Here is a 27,627-nt window from a genome sequence, read left to right on the forward strand (position 1 = left end):
TGAATGTATTTAGTTTACAAAAGAAGGTATTGCCTACAAATGTTAAATCATCATACATATATTTTCTCACCTCATGATATCCAACACCATTGCTTGTATCTTGAATGAGTACTTCTTTTGACTGGTGGAAGTTCAGTCCAACAACTCCACTTTCTTCTGTCACATACACTGGTCCATCTTTCTTTCCCCAGTGAAGAGATGCCTGCAATTTAATCAGTAGGATTACGTGAAATCCCTCTTTTAAATCAGCTGTAATAAATAAGAAACATATACATATTGCATGTAAATTGAAGGTGGAGGTGAGGAAAAAGAAATGAAAGGGATTACTGATGTCAGCTGCATTGGAACATTGATCCAAATCAGTGGCAATGAGTGAAAATGTGTACTGGACGAGCATTCAACCCAAGATCTCCTGTTACATACATGTGTTGGACATCATCAAGGAAGTGGTCATGGCAGTTGGCAATGTGGGCAAAATAATCAGCATAGCAGTAACAATGGGTTAAGTGGTCAAGATATGCAGTATGGCAAGAGGCACTGGCATGAGATTAATTCCAGATATTTTGAACGTTTTTGATGCAAAGTCTGACACGCCCATTAAAGTAGCCAAAGATGACTCACAGGCAGTTGGTTTTGTTACATATTGTTGTGTTAGCAAAAATTCAAAGTATATTGTTGAAGTACAGTGCCATTTTCTGAATGAATATTACACAAATGGACTTACAGACATTTGTTAAGTAGACTGAGAACAGAATTCAGCACACATTTTTACTAAATCTTTGTAAACTTTAAAGAAATATTTAATTTAACTATTTAAGCTTTGCTATTGTAATTTGATTGTAATGTAAATGAAAGGAGGTCTGCTGGAATGTGGTATACTTATACTGACAGTGTTGAGAGGGTTCTAAACAATGAGTGTATTTATGTTTATGGCACAACAGTCAACCAGTGCCATGCCATTAGTGTTTTCACAAAGTAAAGAATGAAGTATGTTGTACTTATTTTGTGAATAAATACATTAGTGCCATTGTTTGCAACATTAGAATCATTGTCAGCAATATTAACTTCTTCTTCATCACAATAAAATCATAATCTTATTTTTCCTCCAGTGGCAACAAAGTTTCTTGTCAAGTTGATCTTGAATGTCAAGCTTCAATTGATAGCTCTTTGGATTGGTGGTCCAGTGAATTAATGTGAGACTAAACTTTAGAACTTAATCCCCAGTTGCTCAAAGATTTTATTCTTGAATTTAACTTGCATTTTACTTCTTCTTGTAGTTGATGTAGGTGAACACTCCCAGTTTCATTCTGTGAGTTGAATGCTGTGTTTAACAGTAAGACCATCTATAACTGGTTGTGTGTTGGTCTTCAGATCATAAAAATAATATGCCATTAGCACTTTCAGACTGATGATGCCTTTACTTATGATACACTGAAGATAAATAAGATTAGTTCTAATTCATGGTATTTGAATAATTTGAAATGCATTTGTAATTCTGCACCCTACTGCTCTTTGAGAGGTTTAACTCTATCCAGCAACATTTGCTTCAGACAATAATGTGATAACACAACACCTAGGTCACCTCAATATATATTTGTGACGAAAATCTGGCCAATATATTGATGACACTAACCAATACAGTCACAGTTTTTCTTCAATGAAAAGTTGACCACAGACTTTTTCTGTATTTCATCTGCTTGCCCATTTTATGTAACATGAAACACTGCTTACAAGATGTTGCAACACAAATAATTATGAAGCTCATAAATAATTTAGGAGTAAAGGAGACCAACCATCAGAATATTAAAAGTGCTGAGTCATTGATAGGCTCGCAAAAACTAATGGAAAGTTGTTACCTTTAGGACAAGTCCTTTAACAAGCTAGAGAAAACACACACACACACACACACACACACACACACACACACACACACACACACACACACGTTGTGCCAGCTGAACACACAATGTGCTTGCACAGTGTGTGTGTGTGTGTGTGTGTGTGTGTGTGTGTGTGTGTGTGTCTGTGTTTCCTCTAATTTGTCCAAAAGCTAGCAAGTTGTCAATCTTTATTGTGTGCTTGTTGACAACTAAATGCTTTTAGTGCTCAGTGTGTCATCTGCTTTACTCCTAAATTATTTATATTCCACCACAAGTTTACTTAACATCTTATGAAGTTCCCTGACTTTAGTGTGACAGCATAACTACCACTTTCCATAATCCTGTCCTGTGCTCTTGGTTTTCTGTGGAGGCCATGCTCACTTGTTCTGCTCATATTCATACTAAGTAGTTTTTAACTTTCTTAATGATCACATACTCTGTGTGTCGAGTCACACATTCTGTGTCTGCCCACACACACACACACACACACACACACACACACACACAGATATATATATATATATATATATATATATATATATATATATATATATATATATATATAGAAGTAAAATATATATATATATATATATATATATATATATATATATATGTGTGTGTGTGTGTGTGTGTGTGTGTGTGTGTGTGTGTGTGTGTGTGTGTGTGTGTGGGCAGACACAGAATGTGTGACTCGACACACAGAGTATGTGATCATTAAGAAAGTTAAAAACTACTTAGTATGAATATGAGCAGAACAAGTGAGCATGGCCTCCACAGAAAACCAAGAGCACAGGACAGGATTATGGAAAGTGGTAGTATATATATACACACATGAAGAGAGAGAGAGAGAGATAAAGAGAGAGAGGGAGAGAGGGAGAGAGGGAGGTATAAGTTCAGATCAGTGTCTTGGCTGTTTTGTTTTTTCTCTGCACCAAACAGTCTTATCATTGAATACCAATAAGTGGACTATGCCTGCCAGTACAGACTAACTGTTTTGCATCCACATGTCCACACTTCAACATCTAACGTGCTGCCCATGTGTAAACAAGAGCCTCTTGTCACATGTACACATAGATACTAAGCAACCTAAAAACATATAACTTGTAATGGCTATAATTATTAGTGTGCAAATTATGTAAAAATTCATGTAATATTGTTCAGTACACTGTCCTCAGTCACCAACAGAAGTATCTGCACTTACTGCCTTTACACCCTGTATACTTCAGTGTAAGTTATGTGGTGGATCTCAAATGCTAACAAAGGGAAATAGGACAAAATTGAGGCATGTTGATAGAAAGCATTTATTTCTTTATGATAGTTACCAGTTTAGTGGCAAATGGCTTTTATTCAGTTGTAAATCCATTCTGTGCATACACTGTTTCTAGTACTGCTTATTTACAATGGTTCCCAATTTCGCCTCTACTCCTACATGAATCATATCTCTACTTCTGGATTAACTGATCATCCCTTTTTAATTCTTACACCATTCCTTCTGACACATAATGGTGGTATATTTTTCATGAAATGCCTTAGTATCCCTGCACTTTAAAATTTCTAGAGTTCTCTGAGTCATACTATCAATTTTATGAACTTTCTGCTCATTGTGAAACGATGCACCTCACAAAGAAAGCATGGAACATCTCTTGTTGTTCAAGTTCTCTTTCCCAGTATGGGAAGGCAAAAGCCACTAACTAGGCGTTCTTACTTTGATACAATGTCTCACACATGTTTAGCAAGCACTGATGCATGTCAGTGGCTGCACCATATGTATAAAACACACACACACACACACACACACACAGGGAAGGGGGAGGGGCAGGCCTTTTGCTGTTGGTAGACTCATGCAGGTCGAATAAGGTATAATGTGAAATGCACAAAACTTGCACTACAATAGCAATGTATAGGTTTTACTTCACTCACCAGTGATATGTTATTGGAGATGTTGAGGTTATCAGAGCCATTGGCACCATTGCCCTGGCGACGACTGAGCTTGAGGAAAACCTCCTCCAAAGACTGGCAGCCATACATGGACAGCAACACATGTGGAGACTCCTCTGCTAGCAGGTGTCCACTTCTCATCAGCCCAATCTGCACAACAACAAATCAAGAATTACATCAGCAGAAAATATCCTACACTGACTTTGTTACATTGTGGGGGAGAGACGGGAGCATGGTATCTCCACAACGCATTTTTAACTCTAAAAAGAAGTATGCTATAGTGAAACTTCTGACAGATCAGAACTGGTTGTCAGACTGGGCCTGAAACAACAGATCTTCATGCTCTGCCAACTGATCCACATGAGGATGCCTAACAGACTAACACAAGCTGTAATCTGCCAGGTACTTTTCTGCTATTTTCCAAATGCCACAAGACTTTCCTACATGTGTTGTTGCCCTAGCACTCCAATGAGGAACAGAGTGACAGACTATGTGGTGACTATGAAATTGGTAAAATAAAAGAGAGAGGATCTAATGGATCAAGTCCTTGTAGTCTGTGCTACATATTGCAGTGGTGACATTCTTTACAATTTTTCCGCTCTGCAGCTTGCACCACAATCAAACTACCTCAGTAGATACCTCGAGCTCTGGCTCCCATTTTCATTTCCAAATACATTTTGCTCCTCTGTCCAAAGCCTTTTCATTCTCCACTTCTTAAGTCCAATTCTCTTTCAGCATTTTTCTATATAACCAGAATTCAGATCCACCCTTTTCTCCTTTCTCTCCAGTTCTCTTACTTTTCACAATTCTCCTCCTTACTCCAAACATAGTGTTTCAGAAACTAATCCTTTAATACTATGTAGGTGTTTTCAGTCAATAGATCTTGTTGAGTAAGGTGGTGTATTCAAGACATAGACATAATATTGAATATTTTCGCAGAGTTGATTGTTGTGAGAAGTCATAAATAACACAAGACCACAACTAGACTGAATTTTATGTACTGCAGTCGTAAAGTTTGAAAGCTTATAAGGAAACTTGCTGTAAATCCACACAAACCAAGAATAAACTCACATATAAATGCTAATGCAGTTGCTGCCAGACTAATAAAAGTATGGAGAGAAGGCCTGATGCTCGAGTTTGTTGTAATTCCATGTTAGAAGCTCAAAAGTTCACTCAACAACATTCTTTCTGGTCGAATGTTTTTAGTTTTTCTGAACAGAAAAGCTAGCAGATAGAAAACCCTGAAAATGGTCAGCTCTGACTTCCATTCTGTTGCATTATTACGCCCAAGAAAAGCCAGTTACTAACTCTGTGCTCCAGTATGCAGATGATAAGTAGCACCGTTCTACTGCAGATGGGTTAGTTGGGCCCGACCGATCGCCATGTCATCTATAAGCCAATGGCGTCATGGGCATGCGATGTGGAGGGATAGGGGTGAGCACATTGCACTTCCAGCTGTTGTTGCGTTAGCAGGCCTGATGTTGCTACCACTTGGTCAAGCAGCTGCTCAGATGGCTTCATGAGGCTGACTACACACTGTTCTGGCCCTCCTGCCAAGGACAAAGCCCCGACAGTAGCAGGAATTAAACCCACGTCCTACACATGGGAGTCAACAACGCTGACCACTCAGCTGTACTGGCGGACACAATATGCAGATGAGGAGGCCGCTAATTTGTCTGAAGAAAGATATCAAGCATTATGAGAACACACTCTCAAGTGACCTCATTGTATTAAATGAATTTGAAACGGGGACTCCAGCCAGATTCAAGTAAAACAGGGGCCACTGTTTCATCTCTATAATAAAGAGGCACACAGGAAGTTACACTTGTTATTTGACTGAGTCCATAAATTCGTCCTTAAATATCTTGGTGTCACCTACAATGCGTAAATCAGGCAAAGAAGCTTGGCTCATATTAAATATAATCCGAAAATTGCCAGAAACATGTGGGGAGCAAATGGAAATAAACTACTACGAAATGCTGCAACTTGACTTGCACTCAGTTGCTGAATATTGTGGCCATATGCATGAAAGCTGCATGTGAACACACAACAAAGCGTATGAATGCGGCCGCTATATTCATTAGTAGCGCTGTCAGATTACTCCCGTTCAGTGTGTACCTCTTTTATCAAATACTGCTCCCCTGTATCTCAGAATAAAAGCTGGCAGGTGCTAATTCTTAAGAACTCAGTTCCAAATAATACTTTCGAGAATTCTGCAACTATATGTAAAGTAACACAAGCTACATTGGGTCATCTTCAGGTCACAGACGTATTCGACGTAACAAACAAATGGGAAGATCGCTGGAATGAACATCCTTTCCAGAACAGCCACCTAATTCAAAACTGAACGACGAAAGTTGCATGGTCTGATCCCTTCCGTTGCGACTGATTGAGACTCAGTCACACCCGAAAGTGACATGGGAAGAAACATTGAAGAAACTGAGTTATTCTGAACGTGCTGCATGTGACTGGTGTGGAAGAACAGACAATGTAGAGTATATTGTGGAGAACTGCTCACTCAACAAGCGATGGTAGGGCTACAGTGTACCGGTGAGTACCAACATGATCACCTTTGGTTCTATTAGCCGATGATTTCGACATCAGGGTTTATATTTGTAGCATGGTAAGCCTTTAGGCCTCCATGACGTTACAAGGGGTAGTCAAAAATATGGAAACACCGAAAACATTAGAATGCCTAATACGGTGTAGGAAAACTGTTAGCGTTCAAAAAAGCTTCCAGTGTTTCAGAATGAATAAAAACTGGCCCTGTGCGGTTTTCAAGAGACTCTTATACCACATGTCCAGCAAAATAGTGGCATGTTCAGGCAACTATGATAGAGGTGGATAGCGATCACATTCTGTTCTCTCCAAAGTAGACCACAAAGGCTCAATAACATTCAGATCTGATGACTCTGTGGGCAGGGATATATGATAATTCACCCTCATGCTCACAAAACCATTCCTGTATGATTGTATTGTATTGTATGTTAACCGCGGACCTAGAAACGACGGAGAGGCTCCGTCCCCGCCGCAGCCACTGTGGTCCACAACCTCAAGACGACGACCGCAGTCCACTTACCCCTCTGCCGCCCCACACCGAACCACTCTTTCAGGGTTACGTGTACATGGAGAACTTGTTTGCGCAGCAATCGCCGACATAGTGTAGCTGAGGCAGAATAAGGGGAACCAGCCCGCATTCGCTGAGGCGGATGGAAAACCGCCTGAAAACATTAACAGACTGGCCGGCTCACCGGACCTCGGCAAAAGTCCGCCGGGCGGATTCGTGCCGGGGACCAGGCGCTCCTTCCCGCCCGAAAAGCCGTGCGTTAGACCTCTCGGCTTAGCGGGCGGGTTCCTGTATGATGCGAGATGTGTGAACTGGTGCCCTATGGTTTTGGAACACAGGATCACGGAGAGGAAGAAGCTTTGTGCCACGGGATAGATCTTAATCAGCCAAAATGGTCACATAATCCGTGGCAGTTATGCGACCTTAGAGTGTAACCGTGTGACCTATGGAATACTACAATATGGGTACTCAAATCATCACCGAACCTCCACCATTTTTCACTTTTGAGATGTAAACTTGGCTAGTAGTCGGAAACAATGTGAAACAAGACTCATTGGACCACAAGACTTCCTTCCATTACTCGATCGTCTGAGTTCTATAACTTTCGCACCAAGTTTTCCTGTTACGGGCATTTGAATCACTGACGAATGGCACTGAAATTGCAGCTCGCCCTGCAGTTCCTAGCGTATGGAGCTCCCTTACTGTTGTTTTGGTGCTGACAGGTTCGCGAGAGCAGTATTCAGTTCTGCAGTACTTTTGCAACTGTCGTCCTCCTACTTTTCATCACAATCCTTTTCAATGACCGTGCGTCACGATCACTTAACACACATTTTCGTCCGCGTTGTGGCTTACCGGATAATGTTTGTCCCTTTGCCCGTATGCTGTGTAGTATTCGATACCTACGGTCGCAGGTTCGAATCCTGCCTCGGGCATGGATGTGTGTGATGTCCTTAGGTTAGTTAGGTTTAATTAGTTCTAAGTTCTAGGCGACTGATGACCTCAGAAGTTAAGTCGCATAGTGCTCAGAGCCATTTTTAGTATTCGATACACTGCCACTTGAAACACCAAAATCTTCGGCTCCCTTGGTTGCGGAAGCATCTCCCCCTCCCTATACGAACACTAGCAATTTGTCCAAGTTCTAATTCACTTAGCTATGCCATAATCCTCTCACAACTACGCGAAACACTGTTCTGGCCACGACTGGCAATGTGTTGATGGCGTAGCACAGGTGCCGTGTGTGGTCAAATATAACAACAAAACCTGCAGCCTTACCATTCTCTGCGTTTATGCTCAAACACGCATTTTTTCGCTGTTTTCCATATACTTGTCCAACCCTTGCATGTCTGTATGTTCTTACGATAAAAATACGTTGAAGCGCCAAAGAAACTGGTATATACATGTGTATTGAAATACAGAGATATAAAAACAGGTAAAATACGGCGATGGGGTCGGCAACGCCTATATAAGACAAGTGTGTGACGCAGTTGTCAGGTCGGAAACTGCTGCTAAATGGCAGGTTATCTAAATTTAAGCGAGTTTGAACGCGGTGTTACATTCGGCGCACAAACGATAGCATCTCCGAGGTAGCGATGAAGTGGGGAGTTTCCCTTACGACAATTTCACGAGTGTACCACGAATATCAGGCACCTGGTAAAACATCAGATCTCCGACATCGCTGCGACCAGAAAAAGACCTTGCAAGAACGGGACCAACGACGACTGAACAGAACCGTTCAACGTGGCAGAAGAGCAACCTTGCCGCAAATTGCCGCAGATTTCAGTGCTGGGCCATCAAGAAATGTCAGCGTGCGAACCATTCAATAAAACATCATCTGTATGAGCTTTCGAAGCCGAAGGCCCACTCGTGTACCCTTGATGACTGCACGACACAAAGCTTTACGCCACGCCTGGACCCGTCAACACCGACAATGGATGAATGATGACTGGAAACGTGTTGCCTGGTCGGACGAGTGTCGCTTCAAATTGACGTGTACAGATATGGAGACAACCTCTCGAATTCTTGGACCCTGCACGTCAGCAGGGGACTGTTCAAGCTGTTGCAGGCTCTGCAATGTTGAAGTGATATGGGACTCCTGACTCGTTCAGATACGACTCTAACAGGTGACATGTACATAAGCATCCTGTCTGATCACCTGCATCCATTCATGTCCATTGTACATTCAGACGGACTTGAGCAATTCCACCAGAATAATGCGACACCCCACACGTCCAGAATTGCTACAGTGTGGCTCCAGGAACACTCTTCTGAATTTAAACACTTCCGCTGGCCACCAAACTTCCCAGACATGAACATTATTGAGCATGTCTGGGATGCCTTGCAATGTGCTATTCAGAAGAAATCTCCACCTCCTCGTACACTTACGGATTTATGGATAGCCCTGCAGGATTCATGGAGTCAACTCCCTCCAGCACTACTTCAGACATTGGTCGAGTCCATGCCATGTCATGCTGCGGCACTTCTGCGTGCTCGCGGGGGCCCTAAGCGATATTAGATAGGTATACCAGTTTCTTTGGCTCTTGACTGTAGTAATCTCTACAGTTAGCTGACAGTCTGCGCCAAGCTTTGCCTCTCTTACCTCACAGAGTAACAATTATCTAATGACCTGACGCAGCCGTATACAATTTTTAGAGAAGCTCACAAAATTCGTTTCGTTGTAATAAAACTTTTGCATTTATGCGAGCCCCGTAGTCTCTGTACGGACAGCTTCAGGGTTCTCCGAAGGCCGAGGTCTAAAAGCAGAGGCCACGGGGAGAGAGGTGAAGAGCGACTGTTCAGCGCCCAGCGGCGACAAGGCCCAAGGGGCCATTAGCGCGGGGACCACGTGCCACTGACTATGAGAGAGGGGCAGCCGATAACTGCTGCGACGTGACCGGGAGGCTGCCGCGTGGAATAACAAGGCTCCCGGCTGCAAAACAGCACACCATCGACACGGGCACCAACTAACGGCGCTCAACCTGGGACCGATCACAGGCATCCTCTCTTCGGATACAGTCTTCCGAACCATACAACTGTACGAACCCGCCATCCATATCCCCTCCCCGTTGGATTATATCCGCTATTTTTCTTTCTGCTAGGAATTGAACGTCTCATTGATGTATCCGTATTCAAAAACCTAGCCAAAATCGTGTACAGAGCAGACAGTGTCGTACTATCATCCTACAGATCATTGCCTCGTATTCTACGGTGAAATTGGGCGATATTAGGATACTTCGTGGCAGATTAAAACTGTGTGCCGCACCGAGACTCGAACTCGGAAGTCCCGAGTTCGAGTCTCGGTCGGGCATACAGTTTTAATCAGCCAGGGAGTTTCATATCAGCGCACACTCCGCTACAGAGTGAAAATCTCATTCTGGAAACATCCCCCAGGCTGTGGCTAAGCCATGTCTCCGCAATATCCTTTCTTTCAGGAGTGCTAGTTCTGCAAGGTTCGCAGGAGAGCTTCTGCAAAGTTTGGAAGGTAGGAGACGAGGTACTGGCAGAAGTAATGTTGTGAGGACGGGGCGTGAGTCGTGCTTGGGTAGCTCAGATGGTAGAGCACTTGCCCGCGAAAGGCAATAGGTCCCGAGTTCGAGTCTCGGTGCGGCACACAATTTTAATCTGCCAGGAAGTTTCATATCAGCGCACACTCCGCTGCAGAGTGAAAATCTCATTCTGATATTAGGATACCTCTACAATTTTATTGTTAAAAGAGACATTTTTCCTTCTTACAAAACTCCTGTTGTTTCTGTCATGACCACTAAGTTTGATTTCATGCACCTCTCCAATGATCTCGCTTCCAGCAACCGCCGCCTTCATTTCGAAACAATTGTAGTATCTCACTTCATCATCTACCTCACACTCACATCTCGGCCTGCTTCTGTGATTCTTTCTTTCCAACGGTCTACGAACTACAGTTGTCAGCAACGACTTATGTAATGCTTATTCAACCATTGTAACTCTTCATTTCATTACGTTTGTCAAAGGTGTAAGATTAGAAAATGGTTTCAGATCCCTGACGTGTGTAGTAATATGAAAAGAAATTTGACTGGAATAGCTGGGAGCATCCGCTTTCGGCACTGAGCGACTCGCTACACGTAGCCCCTCTGTTCGATTTGGGTTTTGCCTAAGATTTTTCCTTGAAGTAGCAGCTTAGACTCAGCAAACCAACGTTAATGGTTGGGAGAGCAGTGTACCAGACACAAGTTCCTCCGACATTGCCTCCCTTAGCCCCCTCTGAAACCGTAACACCTAAAAAAGAAGAAGAACCGGAGGCAAATACGCTGCTAATGCACAATAGAGCTGTAGCGCCAAAGAGCTCAATTTAGTACTAACAGAGACAGTGTAAAAGGATAGCTTTTTTATATATATATATTGGGGTGGTGTTCCATGCACAGGAGGAGGTCGACCTAGTGTACATAAGCCTAATTCACAATTACTGTGTAATCCGGTTTATCACTGAAGACAAACCCAGAAATAATTCTAGCTAGCATCCTCGGGCCACTGTACAAGCCACTGGGAGTTTGAAATAATAAGCTAAAGTAGCAAAGACAGGTAGCGTGACTGGCAAGCATAAAAACTTAAAAGTAATTGCGTTACGGAGTGGCTGTTCAGGAATCAGCCACTTAGCGCTATTTAAGACGTCCTTCGGTTTTGTTTATCTCTCAAATCTGGAACTTCTTTAGGCAGTTATTCCAGTTTATACTGGTTGTGTTTGTCTCTCTTTCATTTCCTCGGTGACCTTCGCCCTGATTGCGCGACACCTTGCGTGCTTGTGCTCAAGTTTGTACAGGAAGCTATAAAGATTTCAGCTTGATAGCTGGGAGAGACGCCGATTCTCTGAGGGCACACTAAGCGACATTCATCTGAAAAATGTGACAGGCAAGAGAAGGGAAGCTGAAGCCCAGCACTTAATAGATTTCTTTCCAACACGGTAATAACAGAACCAAGGTAATGGAAGTCCAATGCACAGGCTCCGATAGATCGTTCAGTGTTTACGAACTTCAGTTTGTGATTTTTAATGTATTAATGGGTATTCTTGCTTTTACGAAAAAAAAAACCTTCAGCTGTTCTGATACTGCCCTTTCCTGACGTCTGAAAGCACAAGAAAAGACTCCACGATTCGCTACTTTAGAAAGATTACGCTTCAAAGCTAAACAAAGCCATTTCGTGGAACAAATTCAAATTTACGAACGGTTTACTTCGCTTTTGGGAATACAAAAGTCTGTCATGGTACAAGGAGTGGACAGTAAGGTGGGTGCAGAAGTCTCTCGATTCGGTACAAGAAATCCTTGCGTTTTTCATCCTTTTAGATCACGCCTTGTCATTACGGAGAAAGATCGCATAAGGCACGTATTTGCCTGCCTTCATCCGATTATTTCGAAATGTAACTATGTACCCAGGGAGAGGGTACTATTTCTGCAAAAAAGTTGCCGCTCTCCACATCTTTTTGACAGCTGTAGAAATTATACACGAAACATACAAACAACAGCCAGGACTGTTGTGGTATCCCAAATCATGGGGTCGTATATTTGTGTTTGAAACCGAATCCGGCTCTTTGATATCTCCGAAGTGAAGTCATGTAACCGTCATCTCACCGGTGAAATGCAAATAAGGGAAGTCGGTAATTGAACGTGAAAAATTACATTATTTAAAGCTGATTTTCGACTGATTTGGTTACAGTTGAAGGAAAGATAGGCAACTGAACCAGTGATGGAAGACAACACTTCTGCATGTTGACGTTTACGTTTATGGAGCTATTTGAGAGATGGTCTGAAATAGGCGTCATTGCCCTAAATGTTTCGTAAGTTAAACAATAACACAATAACTGTATTAAAAGTTTTTAATTCTTTCTTACTCCAGATGAAACCGTGAATCATTTGTTAGCTGTTAAACGTGGATTGTACAAACAATTGTCCGAAATCAGAAATACGTAAACAATTATGAGAAGGAAATAAAAAAATACAACGACGTTATCATTATTTTAGTCACGAAAGCTTGACAACTGAACGACGGTTGGGAGTTTTAATATGAGATCAACGGTACAGTCTGTCATACTTTTGTCAAGTTCAAAAAGTTCAAATGGCTCTGAGCACTATGGGACTTAACTTCTGAGGTCATCATTCCCCTAGAACTTAGAACTACTTAAACCTAACTAACCTAAGGACATCAAACACAACCAAGCCCGAGACAGGATTCGAACCTGCGACCGTAGCGGTCGCGCGGTTCCAGACTGTAGCGCCTAGAACCGCTCGGCCACCTAGGCCGGCTTTTGTCAAGTGAACAATTTGGCTCTGATGGCTCTGAGCACTATGGGACTTAACACAAGTGAACAATTTATTTGTAGGTCGTCGACCTTGGTCAGTCTAGATGAACCACATATATTATTCTAGTAACTAATACATTTCTCCTCTGTTACGTACAAATCAAAGCGCTTAATAGTTTGTTCATAACAGAGGCGAGAAAAGGAAATAGCACATAAAGTGAACGTGACCATAAGGATAAGAGCATAGGTCAGAAGACTGTCCATCCCACTAAACCTTGACTGGCTGCATCGTTTTTCTCATTGCTATTACGCAGGGAACTCCTCGGCGAGAAGCCGATCTGGTAAAGCACGCTTCGTTTTGCACACAAAGCACACGATTTAGCAACCAGGCTGCTGGAGGTGAGTGAACGACGTGCACAAAATTCTTGATAATTTCGTCTCGTTCGCTCAAACTCTCTGTAATAAAGCATTTTTTAGATTTATGTTGAAAAGTAATTTAATTCCTTTCCGTAAACTGTAATAAATGGACAGCGATAAATAGTAGACGGCTTGTGAAGTTCGCCAGACGTCAACAATCAGCTATTGTAATTTTGTTTCCAATGGGTCCGCAGCTTGATATAAGTCGTGTAAAGACATCATGAATTAAGTCCAAAAAGCTGCTTCCTTTTTTTTTTTTGAGATGTTTATTTAATCACGACAGGCGTTTTTCAGCACTATTGCCACCATCAGGGGATCTGAAAGTAATGGTTTTAATATATACTATTTTCTAGGGCAGACGGTAGCCTACTTGTCGTATATGAGATTGACAACCACACTTTTATGAAATTCTTAACTTACCTATAACATCGCTGGTTAGTCACCTAAGCGGTTTTATTACGTCTTTTAAAGTTATTTTGTGACGTAGATTTCGTAGGCTATATTTGTTGGAAGTTATAACCTGAATTTTATTTGTTGTGTGTGACAACTTTTTGTTTGACGTTTAACCAACGATGTTATAAGTTTACATCAGAACAGTTACCTATCGATTTCCCTTAGTTACCGTGTTGTTTATTTTTATCTGTGAATGTGTAATTGGTTTGGCTTAGCTTATGTCTTTCGTTACAAGCACAGTAGTTTCACAGTAACAAAGCTGGATAAACAAAACTATTCAATTGTTAATTTGCCGTTAAAATTTAAAAAAATGTGAAGTACAATTTACACAAATGTGAGTTTTACAATTTGTAAGTGCACGACTACGTCGGTGTCATAATAGCACAGTCAATGAAAACAAACAAAAAGATCTAATATGGGAAATAATTCATGCAGTCGCCATCGACAACATACTAAAAATCTTGACCGATGGGGGGCTGAGTGTACATTTGAAGATCACTTTTGTATGTTTCTCTTGAACAGCTCGAAACCGCAGTCTCTAGCGCAAACGTGTCTCAGTATAAAACGGAATTATGGTTCAAATGATTCTGAGCACTATGGGACTTAACATCTTAGGTCATCAGTCCCCTAGAACTTAGAACTACTAACTAACCTAAGCACATCACACACATCCATGCCCGAGGCAGGATTCGAACCTGCGACCGTAGCAGTCACGCGGTTCCGGACTGAAGGGCCTAGAACCGCACGGCCACCGCGGCCGGCAAAACAGAAGTACATTAGCTTTCTATATAAAAAAAGGACTAGTCATTCTTCTCTATTATTATGAGTTAGCGTGAAGAGAGTGAGATAATATCGAAAATGTCTCGCGACCGGTAGGTTACGTGGTTTTGTAGGTAATTTTGAGGTTGTTTCCCGACCCGATCGATCACAAGTTTTCTATATCAAATTGTTCGTCTCGATTTCCTCTGCACCACTATCGTACGTTTAAAACAATTATCATTTACATCCTATATATGCATTCCGACCTTTTCACAGAGGGTCAATGAAATTAAACAGCTGTCTCTGAAAATTTAATTCTTGTGTGAAACAGATATTCTATATTATGTTGTGTTCCACGTCCACGAATATTTCCCCACTATGGATCTATGAAATGAACGTCATATTTAATCTAAGATAATATGAACGTACTTTCGTAGTGGGCGTCAGTGTGTAACTAATGGAAGACCTATCGAAAATATAGAAACACCGAATAGGATAGTTTATTTCCTTCTGTGGCTTTCAGGATATTGTCTAGGAAGAGCCTGATTTGGGTTTTGCTTGATTAAGGTTTTCGGTTCAAAATGGTTCAAATGGCTCTGAGCACTATGGGACTTAACTTCTGAGGTCATCAGTCCCCTAGAACTTAGAACTACGTAAACTGAACTAACCTAAGGACATCGCACAGCTCTATGCCCGAGGCAGGGTTCGAACCTGCGACCGTAGCGGTCACGCGGTTCCAGACTGAAGCGCCTAGAACCGCTCGGCCACTCCGGCCGGCAGGGTTTTCGGTATCTGACCTCTCCTCAGCCTTATTAGAGGGTTACCATCACCTCGACACAGAAGAGGGTGTACTGCCAACAAAGGACCTTATCAGCACGCCTTTCTCCCCACATGGAACGGTAGGACTCTTTTTAAGTGGAGAAAAGTGTCAGTCGCGTGCCCTTACGGATAGCGAAACGCCGCACACTTTCTGCGGCCAGACACGCACTGGCTTCTCCGATTTCGCAAGCCTTGGGCAACGCACCGCCCGAGGCACCGACTATGGTGACGCGTTGCCCAACAGACGTGGTCGCCTCACCCGGCCAGACACAACACATCTCGTGCTCCTGACTCGCGCTCGCGACGTTGTTTCCTACTGCGCATGCGCCGGAGTCTTCAGTGGACAACCGACCGTCCCACATATCCGCAACAGCATCATCCTCTGACATTTAGGATAAGATTACCCGCTCAAGTGTCGGTAGCTCCCCACAATGGCCATTGTCTGCAAGGCAAGGTATTGTTAACTTAATCTCGCTCTCAACGCGGCAGGTTACGTCCCACCGGTGGAGCAAACTGTCTTTCCTGTACTTCGATTAGCCCACAGAAAGGGTAATATGTCTAGTCTTAAATGCTAACGCAATAGCAGTTAATCATACGAGAACTGTGAAAGTAACTTTTTAGTATTCCCGTGCTCCTGCAAAAATCAGGAACATCTACAAGACAATTGTTTGGGTCACTCGCTTTGTATTCTTTCACGAGACATCGGCATTTCTTTCCGTTTACAGCTGTAACATCATATAACACGAGACCCTCTTGCACGGTCGACTATATGTAATTCTGAAGTTAAGGTTTCTCGTACTGTATGGTGAGCTGCGTTATATCAAGTAAATTAGGGCATTGGTGTGTCTTATATCGCAACTATCGGGATATACGAAGGGACTTCAGAAAGAAAGAGAAGTACACTGAGGTGACAAAAGTCATGGGATAGCGATATGCACATACACAAGGTATAAAAGGGCAGTCGAGCTGACATTTGTACTCAGATAATTCATGTGAAAGCGTTTCCGCCGTGATTAATCGGCTCTCGATGAGAATTAACAGACTTTAGAAAGTGGTATGGTATTTGGAGCTAGACGCTTGGGACATTCCGTTTCGGAAATAGTTAGGAAATTCAATATTCCGAGGTCCACAATGTCAACAGTGTGCCGACAATACCAAATTTCGGTATTACCTCTCACTACGGACAAGGCTGTGACCAACGGTCTTCACATAAGGGGGGGGGGGGGGGGGGGGGTAGGACGTCAAACGGGCCGACTTGGAGCAGGAGAGGCACCACAGGACATTTTATTTTCTACTGTCTATACTTTTACAAATAAATTCATAAACCTTTGTCAGCATGACCAGGAAGGATTCAGGATTCACACTCATGGCAGTGGAAGTGCAAAATAATAACAAAATAATTTTTTTTAGATATGAAATTTCATCATTTTTCCACATACTGTTGACTGCATTTGTTGCGATAAGTACATTTTTCTTCACAAGTAAGAGAGATTCTTTGATGAATTTTGCACAGCATACAAACCATACTTACAGGTGTATGAAACTCCAGAATTTTCCAAATCTATTAAAAACTGTGGTAAAAATTGTGGTAATTAACTACAAAATTTTATTTTTTCCTAAACATAAAGTTTAAAACGTAAAAGCTCATTCATTTTTTCATAAATTAAATAGATTCTAGAGTTCAGACACCTGTAAGTATGGTTTGTATGCTGCGCAAAATTCATCGAACAGTCTCTCTTACTTATGAAGAAAAGTGTACCTATAGCAACAAATGCAGCCAATAGTATGTGAAAAATGATGAAATTTCACATGTAAAAAAATTATTTTGTTATGTTTTTGAACTTCCACTGCTACAAGTGTGAATCCTGAATCCTTCCTGGTCATGCTGACAGTTTTATGAATTTACTTGTAAAAGTATAGACAGTGCAAATTAAAATGTCCTGTGGTGCCTCTCCTGCCCCAAGTCGGCCCGTTTGACGTCCTACCCCCTTTAACGACCGAGAGCAGGGGCGTTTGCGTAGAGTTGTTGTTGCTAACAGGCAAGAAACACTGCGTGAAATGGCGGCAGAAATCAATGTGGAACGTACGACGATTGTATCCATTAGGACAGTGCGGCGACATTAGGCGTTAATGAGTTACGGTAGCAGTCGACCGACGCGAGTGCCTTTGCTAACAGCACGACATAGCCTGCAGCACTTCTCCTGGGCTCGTGGCTATATCGGCTGGACTCTAGATGGCTGGAAACCCTTGGCCTGGTCACATGAGTTTTGATTTCAGTTGGTAAGAGTTGACTGTAGGGTTGGAGTGTTGCGCAGATCCCATGTAGCCATGGATCCAAGTTGTCAGCAAGGCACTATGCAAGCTGATGGTCCCTCCATAATGGTGTTAGCTGTGTTTACATCGAATGGGCTAGGTCCTCTGATGCAACTGCACCGTTCATTGACGGGAAACGGCTATTTTCCGCTACTTGGGGACCATTTTCAGCCATTCATGAACTTCATGTTCCCAAACAACGATCGAATTTTTGTGGATGGTACTGCGTCGTATCATCGGGTGGCAATTGTTCGCGATTGGTTTGAAGAACATTCTGGACAATTCAAGCGAATGATCTGGTCTCCCAGATAGCCGAACATGAACCCCATATAACATTTATGGTACACCTGTCGATAAACTTATTTCAGTATCTTGAATTCTCTATGAAATGGTATGAGTATCTATGTTACTTTGTATATAATGTTATTTTTTCAAGAGTCCTTAGTCATGTCAGAGAGTGCAATTGAGATCTAACGGTATTAGCCCTGGTCCCACAAGCGGGCCGCGAGAAATGTAATTTTTTTCTCATACTTTTTAGATTCAGCACATACTGTGTTGACAGAAGTCCTAGGATACCGGTATGCACATATACAGAAGTGGTAGTGTGGCGTACACAAGGTATGAAAGGCAGTGCATTGGCAGAGCTGTCGTTTGTACTCAGGTAATTCACGTGAAAATGTGTCCGACGTGATTATGGTCGCACGAGGGGAATTAACAGATTTTGAACGCGGAATGGTATTTGGAGCCATCCGCATGGGACATTCCATTTCTGAAATAGTTAGGGAATTCAATATTTCGCGATCTACAGTGCCATAGAATACCAAATTGCAGGCATTACATGTCACCACGGACAACGCAGTGCCCAACAGCCTTCATTTAACGACCGAGAGCAGCTGCGTTTGCATAGGGTTGTTAGTCCTAACAAACAACATTGCTTGAAGTAACTAAAGAAACCAATTTATCATTAAAGACGTAGTAGCGAAATGTGGCGCTAATGGGCTGTGGCAGCAGAGGAACGACGCGAATGCTTTTGCTAACAGCACGATATCGCCTGGGCTCGTGACTGTATCGGTCGGATCCTAGACGACTGGGAAACCGGGGCCTCGTCAGATGAGTCCCAGTGTCAGCTGATAAGAGCTGATGATAGGGTTCGAGTGTGACACAGACCCACGAAGCCATGGATCCACGGTGTCACCGAGGCACTGTGCAGCTCCATAATGGTGTGGGCTGTGTTTACATGGAACTGACTGGGTCTTCTCGTCTAACTGGACCGATCTTTGACCGGAAATGGATATGTTCAACTAATTGGCGACCACTTGCAATCATTTATGGGTTTCATGTTCCCAAACAGTTTTTACGGAGATATTGCGCCATTTCAGCGTGTCACGATTGTTCGCGACTGGTTTTGAAGAACATTTTGAACAATTCAAGCTAATGTTTTGGCCACCCAGTTCGCCCGACATGAATCCCATAGAATATTTATCAGACATAATCGAGATGTCGGGTTGTGTACAGAATACTGCACCGCCAACACTTTCGCAATTATAGACAGCTATAGAGGCATGGCTGCATAATTCTGCAGGGGACTTCCAACGACTGGTTGAGTCCATGTCACGTCGAGTTGCTGCGCTGCGCCGGGCAAAAGAAGATCCGACACGATATTTGGAGGTACACCACAACATCTGTCGTCTCAGTGTATTTAGTGACTTGTGTAAGCTTGTGCTGGGTACCTGTCATACCATTCCGATTATTTGCACCAGAGCAAAATAACTGATAATGGTCGAAGTAGAGAGGATACAAAATGTAGACTGTAAATGGCAAGGAAAGCATTTCTGAAGAAGAGAAATTTGTTAACATCGAGTATAGATTTAAGTGTCAGGAAGTCGTTTCTGAAAGTATTTGTTTGGAGTGTAGCCACGTATGGAAGTGAAACACGGACGGTAAATAGTTTGGACAAGAAGAGACTAGAAGCTTTCGAAATGTGGTGCTACAGAAGAATGCTGAAGATTAGATGGGTAGATCACATAACTAATGAGGAGGTATTGAATAGAATTGGAGAGGAGAGAAATTTGTGGCATAACTTGACGAGAAGAAGGGATCGGTTGGTAGGACATGTTCTGAGGCATCAAGGGATCACCAGTTTAGTATTGGAGGGCAGCATGGAGGGTAAAAATCGTAGAGGGAGACCAACAGATGAATACATTAAGCAGATTCAGAAGGATGTAGGTTGCAATAGGTACTGGGAGATGAAGACGCTTGCACAGGATAGAGTAGCATGGAGAGCTGCATCTAACCAGTCTCTGGACTGAAGACCACAACAACAACAGGGTTAGATATGGGGTCTCTAACGAGTTATTTAACTTATTAACTTGGTGGCGTAACTTAAAGATTTCGCATTTCATTAATTTTATATTGTTTTTTCTCTGTGTCTCTTTATGCTGCCTGTAATATAACGATGGTTATGGTTTCATGTCTGTCTTCTAATGTTACTTATTCCCGTATGGTAAACTAATTTACAAACAACACATGAGTTACTGAGGAAAATCAGTTTCGTACAGGGTGAATATTAAGTAAGAGAATGAGCTTTACAAAGTGATTACTGACAGGAAAAAGAACAAAAAAGTTCATATCAGCATAGGAAACGGACGGTGGGCCTCTTCTACACTTCAAAGAGTTCAAATAGCTTACGGGTCTGCTGCCGGGTGACGTCGTCGACCACCGCCGATATTTAGACAGGAGCACACCCTGCCCTGCATAGAGAATGGCAGGGTGTGCTTCTGCCGAAATATCGCCGGTGGTCGACGACGTCACCCGGCAGCAGACCCGTAATCTACACTCCTGGAAATGGAAAAAAGAACACATTGACACCGGTGTGTCAGACCCACCATACTTGCTCCGGACACTGCGAGAGGGCTGTACAAGCAATGGTCACACGCACGGCACAGCGGACACACCAGGAACCGCGGTGTTGGCCGTCGCATGGCGCTAGCTGCGCAGCATTTGTGAACCGCCGCCGTCAGTGTCAGCCAGTTTGCCGTGGCATGCGGAGCTCCATCGCAGTCTTTAACACTGGTAGCATGCCGCGACAGCGTGGACGTGAACCGTATGTGCAGTTGACGGAGTTTGAGCGAGGGCGTATAGTGGGCATCCGGGAGGCCGGGTGGACGTACCGCCGAATTGCTCAACACGTGGGGCGTGAGGTCTCCACAGTACATCGATGTTGTCGCCAGTGGTCGGCGGAAGGTGCACGTGCCCGTCGACCTAGGACCGGACCGCAGCGACGCACGGATGCACGCCAAGACCGTAGGATCCTACGCAGTGCCGTAGGGGACCGCACCGCCACTTCCCAGCAAATTAGGGACACTGTTGCTCCTGGGGTATCGGCGAGGACCATTCGCAACCGTCTCCATGAAGCTGGGCTACGGTCCCGCACACCGTTAGGCCGTCTTCCGCTCACGCCCCAACATCGTGCAGCCCGCCTCCAGTGGTGTCGCGACAGGCGTGAATGGAGGGACGAATGGAGACGTGTCGTCTTCAGCGATGAGAGTCGCTTCTGCCTTGGTGCCAATGATGGTCGTATGCGTGTTTGGCGCCGTGCAGGTGAGCGCCACAATCAGGACTGCATACGACCGAGGCACACAGGGCCAACACCCGGCATCATGGTGTGGGGAGCGATCTCCTACACTGGCTGTACACCACTGGTGATCGTCGAGGGGACACTGAATAGTGCACGGTACATCCAAACCGTCATCGAACCCATCGTTCTACCATTCCTAGACCGGCAAGGGAACTTGCTGTTCCAACAGGACAATGCACGTCCGCATGTATCCCGTGCCACCCAACGTGCTCTAGAAGGTGTAAGTCAACTACCCTGGCCAGCAAGATCTCCGGATCTGTCCCCCATTGAGCATGTTTGGGACTGGATGAAGCGTCGTCTCACGCGGTCTGCACGTCCAGCACGAACGCTGGTCCAACTGAGGCGCCAGGTGGAAATGGCATGGCAAGCCGTTCCACAGGACTACATCCAGCATCTCTACGATCGTCTCCATGGGAGAATAGCAGCCTGCATTGCTGCGAAAGGTGGATATACACTGTACTAGTGCCGACATTGTGCATGCTCTGTTGCCTGTGTCTATGTGCCTGTGGTTCTGTCAGTGTGATCATGTGATGTATCTGACCCCAGGAATGTGTCAATAAAGTTTCCCCTTCCTGGGACAATGAATTCACGGTGTTCTTATTTCAATTTCCAGGAGTGTATTTGAACATTCAATTCGCCGGGAAAAGTTAAGGTTTCAAAAAAAATTTCCCAACGATATAAATATGACGAGGGGGCCCTTGTGCCTGACCACCTCGACCACCGGACTTAAACCTTCTTGATTTCTACTTGAGGGAACCTTAGAGAAAGAGTTGTGCATGCTGAACCAGTTGCTAATGCATAGATCTTGAACAGAGTGAGACTATTCGGCTATGGCCTGGAATATTCGAAAGAGCGAGGTGAGTTATGATTGCGACGTGCGAAAGTTTGAAGTGCTGAGGCAATCACAAGCAGTCCACGTTGGGGACAGAGTCTACTTTGCTGGCAGTCGCTCTCTGTGTGCTGGAAAATAACCCAAGTGTAAATGGCGGCCTGGTGTTGTTGACACTCCTGATAACGTTGGAATCTTCGTAAGGCTGTTAGATCCGAATCTCTGGTCAGCTGCTTCTTCAGGTTTCTTATTCTAGTGGTGTGGTTGAGTGAAACTTACATTTGTGCCTCCCGTCTTGGTTTGGTGGTGCTGTTGACCTCACTTTATTCTGTCATCTGGTTTCGCTCCTTTCCATACATTCCTCTGGGCGGTCAACTGGAACGGCTGCCAGTGTATCAGTCTACTGTCTTGCCTGCAATCAATGTAACCTGCGTTCAAAGGCGCGTATTTTCAGGTTCTGCTGCCGTGGAAGGAGCAGGCAGTTGTCTGCAGTCTCTGGGTGAGCGGGCGGGCCTTTGCCAGCCGGCGTGGCTCCTCTGAGGGGAAGTCCCATGCCAAGTGTAGAGAGAAGCGATGAGACGTGGAGCGCCATGTGTTTCATTGTCGTGCATTTACCGCTTTCGTTCTGTTTGGGTGATTCTTGAGTAACAATTTTCAGATTTTTGAGTAATGTCGGTAGTATTCTGGTCACATGAACTGCATCGGTCTTTGCTGTATGTAACATTGTTTACTTATATCAATATTCAATAATGTCTACGTTCGAAGCGGCGTAAGAAGGCCGCAAGTGAAAACAATAGTCGTCTACAGAACTGTGACAACACTGAGGCGTTGCCATAGAGACGATTACAGAATCGCCTTACGTTATTGATTGAGGTTGGCGGGCGAAGCTGCCGCGCCCAGCCCACTGCAACTGTCAGCATCAACTTAACGTCGACTCAAGCAGAGCTGGCCTTTTGATGTTTTGATGTAAGTTCTGCAGTGAGGACAAAAGGTGTAAGTGGTACATACCCTGCGTGATCTTGGGAACCTAAGGTAGGAAAGGCGTACCCACCGAGGGACTACTGTCAGTAGTACAGTACATAACACGCCATCAACGGTGCAGATGATAAGAGGGCGGAAATCAGTCGGTTCTGTGTGGTGCTAGAGTGTGAGTATGTGCCTTTACTGCAGGCAGTAAGCAGCACCATTAGTGATAGTGCATGTTGTGTGCAAAAGCCATGACTGCGACAACTCTACGTGGGAAACAGTTATCATGAGATGAAAAGGCGGAAATAGTGTGTGCAAGGAATTACGGCTCTCCAATTGTACAGTCGCCAAGATGTTCAATCGTTAGAGTGCAGTGATTGGCAATTTCATTAGATTGGGAGCGCTACATGGACAGAACGGAAAATATGGCCTAATTAGAAAATTATTTGAGGCATGGAAACAGTTCCTTTTGCGCAAAACAGTGGCCACAAACCATTATTCTTCTCAATTTGTTGCTGCTTTACAGTTATCAGTAACAGCCAGACGTATACGACAAATTTTGTCTAATGACAACCATATTGCATTCAAGAAACGACTGAATAAACTTGCTCTAACAGCCAAATATATGGAGGCAAGGTTGGAATTTGCTGAAAAACATTTGTCGGGCTTCAGATTGGGATAAAGTGATCTTAAGTGATGAGAAGAAATTTAATGTAGATGGGGCGGATGGCCGGCTTCTGAGACCGAGCGGTTCTAGGCGCTTCAGTCCGGAACCGCGCTGCTGCTACCGTCGCAGGTTCGAATCCTGCCTCGGGCATGGCTGTGTGTGATGTCCTTAGGTTAGTTAGGTTTAAGTAGTTCTAGGTCTATGGGACTGATGACCTCAGATGTTAAGTCGCATAGTGCTTAGAGCCATTTGAACCATTTTGGGCCGGATGGATTTCAATGCTATAAGTACGATCTGAGAACAGAGCAGCAGGTAAGAATGAGCAGAAATGTTGGCAGTGAAAGTGTTATGATTTGGACAGCCTTTTGCCCTAAAGGTAAATCACGCATTGCATGGCCGAACGCTAAATGAATTCTAACATGTACGCTGAACTGCTAGAGACAGAACTGATGAGGGCCTAGGGGACGAAAGTCTAATGTCTCAACATGATGACGCATCTGTGCTTGTTTCTGCTACAACGAAAAAGTCGTTTGAAGATAAATATATCGATGTCTTGCCCTGGCCTGCACTTAGCCCGAATTTGAACCCCGTGGAAAATCTTTTGGGAATACTCGCAATACGTTTTTATCGCAATGGAAGGCAATTTGAGGCTGTATGTGGGCTTAAAAGAGCCCTACGAGAAGAGTGGGCGACAATTTTACTGCAAGAACTACGAACGCTAAGAAAAGCGCTGCCGAAGAGAATTTTTGAAGTAATTAGGAGGTTGGACGAAGTACAAACAATGCGATAACCAAACAGGACAATGAGTGCTTTGACACCACTTTCCACCCAGGAAACGCAAACGTCTTATTTTGTTAGTCGTGTTATGAAAGAAACTACGTAATTCCGTCATTATTGTTTATGTTTATATGTATCTACTACAGTACTTTCATAACAAATTCGATACAGTATGCTACAGACATTGTACAGGGTGATTCAAAAAGAATACCACAACTTTAGGAATTTAAAACTCTGCAACGACAAAAGGCAGAGCTAAGCACTATCTGTCGGCGAATTAAGGGAGCTATAAAGTTTCATTTAGTTGTACATTTGTTTGCTTGAGGCGCTGTTGACTAGGCGTCAGCGTCAGTTTATGCTAAGATGGCGACCGCTCAACAGAAAGCTTTTTGTGTTATTGAGTACGGCAGAAGTGAATCGACGACAGTTGTTCAGCGTGCATTTCGAACGAAGTATGGTGTTAAACCTCCTGATAGGTGGTGTATTAAACGTTGGTATAAACAGTTTACAGAGAATGGGTGTTTGTGCAAAGGGAAAAGTTCTGGACGGCCGAGAACGAGTGATGAAAATGTAGCACGCATCCAGCAAGCATTTGTTCGCAGCCCAGGAAAATCGACTCGCAGAGCTAGCAGAGAGCTGCAAATTCCACAATCAACTGTATGGAGAGTCCTATGAAAAAGGTTAGTTATGTACCTGAACGTCAACTACCCGAGGCGATGGATCGGCCGCCAGGCAGCCCGTGACAGAGCACTTCATCACTGGCCTCCAAGAAGCCCTGATCTTACCCCCTGCGATTTTTTCTTATGGGGGTATGTTAAGGATATGGTGTTTCGGCCACCTGTCCCAGCCACCATTGATGATTTGAAACGAGAAATAACAGCAGCTATCCAAACTGTTACACCTGATATGCTACAGAGAGTGTGGAACGAGTTGGAGTATCAGGTTGATATTGCTCGTGTGTCTGGAGGGGGCCATATTGAACATCTCTGAACTTGTTTTTGAGTGAAAAAAAAACTTTTTAAATACTCTTTGTAATGATGTATAACAGAAGGTTATATTATGTTTCTTTAATTAAATTCACATTTTTAAAGTTGTGGTATTCTTTTTGAATCACCCTGTATTATTAATTTCGTAGGAACCCTGCCTTTATACTGATTTCCACTATAGCATTATTACTCCGCTAAGAGCCACAGGAGACCGCGGTTCCCTTATATTAAACTACTCAGAAAATATCCCCAATCAACCTCTGTAAATTTATAGGTGGAATTCGAGTTCACCCGGTAGAGAGGAGCGGTTTAAGATCCAAGCCACACAAGTTATCGTGTGGGGCGCCAAGCTGAAAGGGGCGCAAAGACGTCACAACTGTAACATCTCTATAAAGGACTTATCCAAGTGCACGATTTACATAAAACGTGTGTCACAATTAGTAGCGGAAACTGACATGGCCGAAAGTGCACGTGGGGAAACAGGGGCTCCACATGATAATCGCTTGTGCAAAAATCTTCTCGAACCGCCCGGCCTGCAGATGTTTGTTTGTGCATACTTGGTACACTCCTTAAATCTTCCTTGACTTCTCAAATAACTATGTTATCCAGTCTGCTGTATACTGAAATGGCTGCATTATGTTATTTGATCCACAAACAGGATGAACATTAATAAAATGGACAAACTGGAAGAATGGTTTCCTGACTGGTAATGGAGGGGAAAAGGTCCGGTGATGGACGGTATGCATGCAACGACAGCAAATCGTCCCAGAACACATACAGAGGTGCATCTCATCAACGTCACAACAGATGTTATAAGTGGCCTCCACGGAATTACAGGTGATATGGATAGTGACGGTTTATATGCGAGATTATATAATCGTACTTTGGTTTACACAATGTTGGTGGGCTACTTACCTGGAGCTTATTCTGGGGTTTGTGTCAATATCCTTTGGTTTAATGTTCACCCTGTATAAGAGAAGGTCTTTTTATCCTCTTATAGTTCTTTTTCCTTCGAGGCCTTCAGAAAACCACCTGCCAATTGCAAGTCTCCGTCTTTTACTTTCCTTCATCATTTAGCTATGTTTCAGTTTTCTCTCTCATTGTTTTAGTTACAACCTATTTTCCATCCATTTTTGCCTTTAAATACTTTAATACGTGACTCTTTTGTCCTTGAAACCGATTTGTCATCGGCTTATTTTGGCTAAGGGATATGAAAATCTATTTGCTTAATCTCTTACCATCACTTCTATAGAAATGGTCAAAGAATGTTAACTCCTCTTCCTTTTCTGTTTATTTGTGGTATTTCAACAGTACTCTACCTTCAAGGTTCTGTTGACTTCAGTCGAAAAAGTGTTTTCCTTATAATTCTCTTTTCCAAAACCACTAAGTTATCTGAATAGTCATTAGAAGCTAGGCATTCAGTATGACAAATCATAACTTTTAAATCAAATATTTTACATTATTATTATTATTATTGTCAATTTCTGGTTTGCGTGAATGATTAATTTTCAAACTCATCGAAGGTGAAACCCTGTCAGCCTGATGTGATTTGTTTACGTCCTAACAGAAAGACGATATGAGTTGGCAATAGTTCCTCACGACTAGCACTGCCGATTACGAATATTTTTAGAAAATAAATGTATGACAAGTTGCCTGTTGGCTTCTGTTTCGGGTTCTTCGGCCGACTCGTCTTTGATGATTTTTCTGACGTTTCGCCAGAACGAGCGGCTGGCATTGTCAAAGCTTCACCCTCAGTTGCTGGTGGTGGATAAGTGATTACTAATTTGATGACAAACGAGATATTACAGACCGAAAAAAAAGGCCAGCTACGACTGCACAGCTGGGCAGTGTTTCAGC

General features: G+C 43.4%; 1 protein-coding gene across 1 annotated transcript in view; it reads right to left on the minus strand.

Annotated features, from left to right (window-relative positions):
* Positions 1–27,627, minus strand: part of LOC124605518 (ABC transporter G family member 20) — a 408,656-nt gene that overhangs the window by 35,279 nt on the left and 345,750 nt on the right. Inside the window, exons 7-8 of the mRNA XM_047137261.1 lie at positions 3,801–3,968; positions 71–202 (exon numbers count right to left, since the gene is read on the minus strand). Of these exons, the coding sequence (XP_046993217.1) occupies positions 71–202; positions 3,801–3,968 (300 nt within the window). The remainder of the gene's footprint in view (positions 1–70; positions 203–3,800; positions 3,969–27,627) is intronic.

Source organism: Schistocerca americana, chromosome 3, assembly GCF_021461395.2.
Source record: "Schistocerca americana isolate TAMUIC-IGC-003095 chromosome 3, iqSchAmer2.1, whole genome shotgun sequence".
Taxonomy (NCBI): Eukaryota; Metazoa; Arthropoda; class Insecta; order Orthoptera; family Acrididae; genus Schistocerca; species Schistocerca americana.